The sequence below is a fragment of the Lipotes vexillifer genome, unplaced genomic scaffold, assembly GCF_000442215.2.
Source record: "Lipotes vexillifer unplaced genomic scaffold, Lipotes_vexillifer_v1.1 scaffold82, whole genome shotgun sequence".
Lineage (NCBI taxonomy): Eukaryota > Metazoa > Chordata > Mammalia > Artiodactyla > Lipotidae > Lipotes > Lipotes vexillifer.
Genome location: NW_006783121.1, coordinates 2,304,897 through 2,314,435, shown reverse-complemented (window position 1 = coordinate 2,314,435; position 9,539 = coordinate 2,304,897). Strand labels below are relative to the sequence as shown.

The window sequence follows — 9,539 nt, the reverse complement described above, 5'->3', positions numbered from 1 at the left end:
GCTGAACCACGGCTAGTAAATTTCCATCTCCCTTGATGACGGTCAGTTGTTCTTGGAACTAATCTGAAGTGTTGCGTTTTTATATTTGTGAATAAATTGGTTCAAAATGGGCTTTAAAAAACGGACTTCACTAGATGTCATCAGGGACATGGGCTTTTTGCATTTTTCCTTCCACCTACTTAATGTGTAGAACCCCGGCCCCATGTTTGTCTACTCATGTCTGCTGCGGACATTGTACCTAATACCCAGAAGAAGAAAGAAGAGGTGAGTCATGCAAGGGTGAAGGAGACCCACCTGGCAGTTGGGTCTGCCAGTGTGTGGCTTTTTCAATGAAGTTCATTTGAAAAGCAGTTACTTTCTCACCAGTTCTTAACTCTTAAGGGATTACTTGTCCTTTTGTGAATGAAAAATGCCCAAGTCATATGAAATTTCAGAAGTTTTAAAATACTTTGTCATGAGATAGCTGGAAATCTCTCTGTAAGATACATGTTTTCATGCTCACTTCCTGTCTCATTTTAAAATATTGTAAGTATTTACAGTATTTGAAATATCTTGCTTTTATAAAAAACAACAAAAAGCACCTACATTCTTGACTCTGCATACCACTGTGTGTATTTTGATTTTAATTTCGTTCTTGCAATGGTTTGAATTTTATATGTGGGCTCACCTTCCTTACTCAGGAATGCTTCCCACTTACAGTTTTTCATAAAACATCCTTTTATTAAATAAATCATTTATTTTGGCAATATGTTTTCTCTGTTACATTGTTCCATTAGCAACTCAAAGAAAAGTAGTTTAAAAATATTTCATTATTGGAACAATCTAGCAAATAATATAAGCTGAGTTGTTTAAAAGAAAAAACAGCTGTATTTTCATTCAGCTGTATGATAAATCTCCCGCACTGAGTAATTTTTCTAATACTTGTTTTAGCAAATTTTCAGCAATGATTTCTATGTGTCTTCTGACAGTATTTGCTGACAAAGGAATGTGTTTTAGTTTATTGCCATGTTGTTTTGCATGTATTATTTCAGCTACTTCTACCAAGTGTTCCCCCAGTGTCATGGGACCTTTTGTCTTTTGCTATTAAAGAAAGAAAACATTCAAAAGAGTCTTCTAAACATGTGTCATTAAGTTTACAAAATTTCACTAATTACTGGATTGCGTATCACATGATTCTAATTATTGCTGAGAAAATCGAAAAAGCTTTCCTCATGGTCTAGATGTTTGGATTTTAAATGGTCTGCAAGTTTGAGGTAGCTTTATACTATCATTAGCTAATATTTTTAAGGTGCAATATGCACATAAAATGAGAGTCATCAGTGATAATTGATATACATGCATATTTCAGATAGTTACCTTACTAATTTTTAATCTTGTGGGACCAGCTTCTTATCAGCCTTATATTTTTATTACTTTTATCATATGATATGACTGATGAAAGGCTCAGACCTATGAGTAGGAGATATAACAGTCTAGTATTTTCTTGTTCCCCTGTACTTGCATTATTGGTATTATCTTATTATCCTCAATCTGTTGTCTTTGCAAGAATCTTTTAAAGCTACTTTTCTATTTTGTTGTTGTTGTTTTGAGGGCTGACTTAGTTAAAACTTGGTAAAATAGTCTGTAAGTCCACTTAACCAGGTACTTGTAAACTGCAATACGTTGCAGTACACTGACAGTGAAAAAATATGCATTGTGAATACCCCACTCTTCCCTTGAGATACCTCATGTACCATTTGGACCTACGGATCCAGGGAGGGCTTCAGTGTTATTCTCATGTTAAATATTGAAGCTTATTTTCTTGTATTTTGAATAAACATCAATATTTCACAAACCACAGTGGATCCTTTAAGTAATCTTTGGACTCTGGACACTGGTTCCATGTTGAGCTCAGGATTAAGGATTATGGGAGAGTAAAAATAATATTTGGGTTTCCTAATAGCTAAATAGATGTTCTGAATTTACCTTATTGATGGTAAAGAGGTATATGTAGGTGTTCATAGTTGTAGTTTCCTCCAGTAGGCCCTGAAAGTAGAAATAGCTGAAGACTTTTTGTGCAGTACTCAGTAACATTCACTTGATTTCATGCTTGCTTGCCCCGGCTTTTGGCTCCATACCATTTGTAGAGATAATGTATTTGGACAATTTTTTCCCCTTTAACTTTGTTTTCCATGTAAACTTCTATATGTTATGCCGCTACATTCTATATAGGTAAACTTAACTGGATCATTTGACGACATGAGGTAGTTAATTAATACCAGGTACAATTGGCCATTTATTTACTTATGTAGAAAATTCCTGATGCTTTTATTGGAATTTTAAAAAGAAATGTTCTGTCCTTTCTAGTTCTAGTAGAGGAATTATCTATAGAGCATATCTTTATATGAACGTTTCTTTAGAAAAGAATAAAGAAATAAATGTAAAAATCCATTAATTTATAATCTTAAAATAATCAAAGATAACTATAATTGCTGTTCATGCTAGGGTATATTTTTAGGTACTAGGGTAGCATTAGTTTATTCTCTTCAGGGGTACAGGTCCCCTCGAGATAGAAGTTAAAGAATACTTGAATAATTACTATTGAGAAGCAGAAGGAAGAGGGCAAGCATTAGATGGTGAAGTGAAGTTCAGACTTAAAAACAGCGAGTGGAAAATCCAGCCTTAAACTGGGATCAATGCATGTTGCAGAAACAGAAACAGTTACTTTATAGAAAATATATAGACATTTTTAGCAACTGCATAGAAAGAAGGAGAAAGTATTGCTTCTTATAGAGGAGGAAAAGATGTAAAAACATAAAGGGTTGACATTTACCTTTCATAAAACAAGTGAGGAAAACAGTGGAAGGGTTAGGAAAATAGAAAATGATGTTAGGACACAAGAAAGTTTAAAAAATTGTACTGTCACCTGTTTAAAGATTTACTGGGGGTGAGAGGGAGAATGAGAATGAATGAATGAAAGAGAGTACAAATGAATGAATAGGCAGCTGGTTCAACTTTTAACCTTCTCATTTGACTCTATTCTTATACGGCTCCTCAGTCATAACTTTAAGAATACAGTGTGTATTTGCTGAAGAAGTGAAGGAGTTTGTCTATAATAGGAAAATTGCATCATGGCATAAGTGGTAGGAGAAAAAATGGTTTAGTGTTTACAAATATGGCTTGATACAAATATAATACAAATATTATAAGTGGTCAGTTATTTACTTCAGCATTTCTTAAGTTACAAAATACCACATTCTTCTCATGTATTGTGGAAGTACTAACTAAATGTTAAATACACTAAAAGCTTGTTTTTGTGTTTTGAGTACTATAAGAACTCAGTGTGTTTAACACTACTATATATAAAATAGATGACCAATAAGGACCTACTGTATAGCACAGGGAACTCTACTCAATATCTTATAATAACCTATAATGGAAAAGAATCTGAAAAAGAATATTTCTGTGTGTGTGTGTATATATATAACTGAATCACTTTACCTTACACCTGAAACTTAACATTGTAAATCAACTATATTTCGATTAAAAAGAAAAGTACTCAGTGTGTTTAGAAGTAGTTTCATATTCAATTACATTTTTTAGAGTTAATATTGAATTATGAGTATTGCTCTATTTAGTTTTATGATTGTATTATAAAGCTGGAGTTAATGATTTGGAAGTATTAGCTGCCTAATTAGTAGTATGCTGCTTCTTTCTGTAAAAATAAGATGAGTCATTGTTCATGTGAATGGTACCTAGTCCCAATCAACCTATGCAGCAGATTTATAGGTATAAAAAATGTTTGTGGCTTTGCTCTATAGATAATTCCTCTACTAGAACTAGAAAGGATAAAACATTTCTTTTTAAAATTCCTCACTTGTTTTATGAAAGGTAAGTGTCAACCCTTTATGTTTTTACATCTTTTCCTCCTCTATAAGAAGCAATACTTTCTCCTTCTTTCTATGCAGTTGCTAAAAATGTCTATATATTTTCTATAAAGTAACTGTTTCTGTTTCTGCAACATGCATTGATCCCAGTTTAAGGCTGGATTTTCCACTCGCTGTTTTTAAGTCTGAACTTCACTTCACCATCTAATGCTTGCCCTCTTCCTTCTGCTTCTCAATAGTAATTATTCAAGTATTCTTTAACTTCTATCTCGAGGGGACCTGTACCCCTGAAGAGAATAAACTAATGCTACCCTAGTACCTAAAAATATACCCTAGCATGAACAGCAATTATAGTTATCTTTGATTATTTTAAGATTATAAATTAATGGATTTTAAATGATAAATTAATGGGTTTTGTGGATTTTGTGTTTGTGGTAAAGCAAATTAAAATATTTAGAGAAAAGGTCCTAAATATCACATTGGTTCAACAGATATTTATTAAATGCCTGGTGCGTTCCAGGAACGCATACTCTTTGCTTGGAAATACAAAGAAAAAAAAGAACCCAGTTTCTTCCCTCAGTTAGCTTATATTGATACAATATAGGAAATTAATATGGAAGAATAAAATGAAGATAGTCATTTCTAAATGAGATGCTTTGGGGGAAATCTGAAGAATTAGCAGAAGTACATGAGTTAGCCCGATATGGATTTGGGTGTGGTGGGGTGCAGTGAGGTGGGATAAGATGGGGGTTAATAGATGAAGAGGGTGCTGAAGTTGACAGCATTCTAGGCAGAGAGAACAGCATCATGAACAAAGTAATGGAAGTGTGTAACAGCATAGTGTATGTAGAAAACAAGCTTGCATCATTCAAACCTAAGGGGTAAGATGAAAAGTGGTAAAAAAGAAAAAAAGGGTACAAATGAACTTATTTACAAAACATAAGTAGAGTCATGGATGTGGAAGACAGGCTTATGGTTACCAGGGGATATGGGTGCGGGGAGGGATAAATTGGGAGACTGGGATTGACATATACACACTACTATATATAAAATAGATAACTAATAAGAACCTGCTGTATAGTACTGGGAACTCTACTCAATACTCTGTAATGGCCTATATGGGAAAAGAATCTAAAAAAAAAGAGTGCATATATGTATATGTGTAACTGCTTCACTTTGCTGTAAACCTGAGGCTAATACAATATTGTAAATCAACTATACTCCAACAAAAATAAAAAAAAGAAGGGTCTAGGCCATTTACAGGAAAAAAAAAAAAAAGAAATGAGACCAGGGAAGTGATAATAACACTAATAGCTAGCATTCTTTGATGGCTAGTTAATATACACGAGGCTTGGGTTTATGATCACAATTCATCTTGACATTCCTCTGAGGTCTGTATTCTCCATATTCCCCTTAATGTCCTGCCTGCCTCCATGATTCTAGTCTGATAGCATGATCTTAGCAGTGTGTGCCATTAAAAATTGGATTAGAGGTACATGGTAACAGAGAAATGTCACTGGAAGGAGAGCAAACTCTCTACCTAGAGACTGCCAAAGGTGACATTACCACACTCTTAAGCCTGGCTGTGACATGTACAAATACAATCTTGTCACCGTTCCAGAGTCGATTCTACTTGGGGATGCAGATACATGCTAACTACATTTGCAGGAGACTATAATTTAACCAGAATGTTATGAGATGGTAGGGACATAGTCCAGCATACATGAGAAGTATTTAGGGGGTTTTGATGGAAACAAACACAATATGAGTCAGCAGAATGATGTACTTGCCAATAAAGCCATAAAATCTGAATCTGAATTAATAGAGGTATAGTATTTCAAGATGAAGGACGTGGAAGTCCTTTCCTTCCTTCATCTGCCTATCAAAGGGGATAGGTATATATACACGAAATTTATAAGTATTGATTGTGAATTAATCATCATAGGAGTCACTGCAGTGGGTGCAACTATAGATCATGAGATTCTTGCTGTCACTGAAGTTACTATTCAATTGATGCAGTTTGATTACTTTTTGTGTATCCTTTGTTTTTTTCTCCCACATTCTCACACATGAATCTTTAAAATAATTTTAGTATTTTTCTTTGTTGGCCTATTAGTTTACTTGATTAAAAAATAGTAATGGTTAGAATTACTAAGCAAGTAAAGGGATAAAAATACTGATTTTTTTCTGTTTTTAAAAAATTGAGGTACCATTCAGATGCAATAAAATTCACCCTATTAAAGTATACAGTTCAATGTGTTTTTTTCATATATTCAAATAGCTGTGCAACCATCACAACAATCACTTTCAGAACATTTTTATCACCCCCAAAAGAAACACCATATATGTTGGCAGTCACACCCCAATTCTCCCATCCCCACCTTACCCTGCCCCTGACAACCTCTAATCCACTTTCTGTCTCTATAGATTTGCCTGTTCTGGATATTTAATATAAATGGGATCTTACAATATATGGCCTTTTGTGACTGGCTTCTTTCATTTAGCATAATGTGATTTCAAGGTTCATCCATGCTATAGCATGTATCAGTACTTCATTCCTCTTTGTGGCTGAGTAATATTCAGTTGCATGGACATATGATATTTGTTTATCCATTCATCACTTGATGGACATTTGGATTGTTTCCACTCTGCTGCTGCTGCTGCTGTGAACATTCATGTACAAGTTTCTTTTTTTCTTTTTTTTTTTAAGATTTTTTGATGTGGACCATTTTTAAAGTCTTTATTGAATTTGTTACAATATTTCTTCTGTTTTATGTTTTTTGTTTTTCTGGCCCTGAGGCATGTGGCATCTTAGCTCCCTGACCAGTACAGGGATCAAACCTGTACTCCCGGGCTTCCCTGGTGGCGCAGTGGTTGAGAGTCCGCCTGCCGGTGCAGGGGACACGGGTTCGTGCCCTGGTCCGGGAGGATCCCACATGCCGCGGAGCGGCTGGGCCCGTGAGCCATGGCCGCTGGGCCTGCGCGTCCGGGGCCTGTGCTCCGCAATGGGAGAGGCCACAACGGTGAGAGGCCCGCATAACGCAAAAAAACAAACAAACAAAAATAAACCAAAACAAACCTGTACTCCCTGCATTGGAAGGCAAAGTCTTAACCGCTGGACTGCCAGGGAAGTCCCCATGTACAAGTTTTTATGTGAACAGATGTTTTCATTTCTCTTGGGTATAAGCTGAGTCATGTGGTAACTCTAAGTATAACTTTTTGAGGAACTTCTAGACTGTTTTTCAAAGTAGCTGCATCATTTCACATTCTCACCAGCAGTGTGTGAGGATTGCAATTTCTCCACATCCTCACCAACAATTGTTATTACCTTTTTTGTCATAGCCATCCTGGTGGGAGTGAAATGTTTTCTCACTGTGATTTTTTTTTTTTTTTTTTTTTGCGGTACGTGGGCCTCTCACTGTTGTGGCTTCTCCCGTTGCGGAGCACAGGCTCCAGACGTGCAGGCTCAGCAGCCATGGCTCACGGGCCTAGCCGCTCTGCGGCATGTGGGATCTTCCCGGACCGGGGCACGAACCCGTGTCCCCTGCATCGGCAGGCGGACTCTCAACCACTGTGCCACCAGGGAAGCCCTCACTGTGATTTTGATTTGCATTTCCCTGATGAATAATGATGTTGAACATCGTGTGCTTATTGGCCATTTGTATATCTTCTTTAGAGAAATGTCTATTCAAATCCTTTACCCACTTGTATTTGGGTTATTTGTCTTTTTATTGTTGACTTGTAAGGCTTCTTTTTATAATTTATATACAAGCTCCTTATCAGACATATGACTTGTAAACATTTTCACCCATTCTGTAGGTTGTCTTTTCATTTGATGTTACTTTTTGAAGTATAGTCCTTTCCAACTTGATTTTGTGACCCTTCAAGAGTGTCTTATATATAGCGGTCCCCAACCTTTTTGGCACCAGGGACTGGTTTCGTGAAAGACAGTTTTTCCAAGGACAGGGAAGTGGGGGATGGTTCAGGCCGTAATGCGAGCAATGGGGAGTGGCAGATGAAGCTTTGCTCACCTGCCGCTCACCTCCTACTGTGTGGCCCGGTTCCTAACAGGCCATGGCCTGAGGGTTTGGGGGCCCCTGTCTTAATGTGTTGCAGGGGTTAACATGAGTTTCAAAATGAAGAAAAATAATTTGTCTAGTGAAAATGTTATACATGTGTGTATCACAATATAAAGGAAGATTTCCAACCAAATTAAAGCTTATTGAACCTCAAAACAATGTGTTGTTGTAACAATATTTTTCACTACAGTGAGTAGTCTGTTATCCCTATACAGGTTTCTGATTTTCTTTTTTCCAAATTCAGCAACTTCTCATGAATCTTTCTTCAGTGACATATTGTAGCTATATATTTCCTATTAATTTACAAATCATATTTGCTCTTCTAGATAATAATGATCCTACAAGAACATATGCCAAATAGTAAAGTGTTTGTTTATCTGTTTATTTTTGCTATCAGTGTAAATAAATAGCTTTGCTAAGGTATGATGTATATCTATACTATAAATTGCCAGTTTATTCTATGGAATAGTTAAAAGTTTTTTTTCTTTCTGCTCATTTATTGAGTAGGTAGTAATATGAACCATGATTATATGGTAAAGTTTATACAAGATTATGGTATATAGAGTGAAAAATAATAGTGAAGGAGCCAGAAAAATGATGGTTGTTGTTAGTCATAGCAAGACTTACTATTTTAAGAAAAAAAATATTAATTTTTTTTTTCTTTTTTTAAAATTTTATTGAGGTATAGTTGATTTATAATGATATGTTAATTTGTGCTGTACAACAAAGTGATTCAGTCATACATATATATATATTTTTTTTCATATTCTTTTCCATTATGGTTTATTATAGGATATTGAGTATAGTTCCCTGTGCTATATAGTAGGACCTTGTTATTTAATATTTACTAATCACTTTTGAAACTCGTAAGCAGAAATTTGCTAATGCTCACAATACATGTTCTTTTTAACAGGAGGACATGAACCTTAATGAAGAACGAAAAGCTCCTTTACGAAACAAAGATTTTACCACCAAGCGTGAGATGGTTGTCCAGTATATTTCTGCTACTGCCAAATCTGTAAGTAGTGAGAATCTCCTTGCACCCACATAATGAGCTTAGCATTATCTGCTTAAAAAGAAACAAATCTTGGCTCTCCAAGTTCTTGCCTCAATGTACTTACATAGACTTCGTAAAAGAAGCATATACATGTACTTTAATACATTTTGTATATATTTCAAAACTGTTCTTAATTAGAGAGACTTCCATTCTTATAAACAAGACAGACTAAGGATGGAGGGCTCTGAGTTAATCCAGTAAGTTTTGGGGCTGAGTTTTTGTGCACTTACTAACAAATGACAGCAATTTGCAGGTATTCCACTTAATACACAGTTTGTTACATGAACATTTCAGATTTTGAGGGAGAAGATACAGACATAGCCTAGTCACAAGATTTAACTAAGTTTACACTAAAGCTATATGTCCGGTATCTGCTTGCATGAAATTTTTAGCAATGTTTTTAATAAGCAGTTTTGTTTTTTTCATTATTTTCTGTGATGCTATGTAAACTACCTCATAATTGTTATCATACAGCTAAATTTAACATAAAGAAGGGTGTTTAATAGGCGCTTTAATGAAATCTGTGTTTCTCAAAAG

General features: G+C 35.3%; 1 protein-coding gene across 1 annotated transcript in view; it reads left to right on the top strand.

Annotated features, from left to right (window-relative positions):
- Positions 1 to 9,539, top strand: part of DIAPH2 (diaphanous related formin 2) — an 886,998-nt gene that overhangs the window by 71,906 nt on the left and 805,553 nt on the right. Inside the window, exon 4 of the mRNA XM_007455866.1 lies at positions 8,859 to 8,963. Coding sequence (XP_007455928.1) covers positions 8,859 to 8,963 — 105 coding nt within the window. The remainder of the gene's footprint in view (positions 1 to 8,858; positions 8,964 to 9,539) is intronic.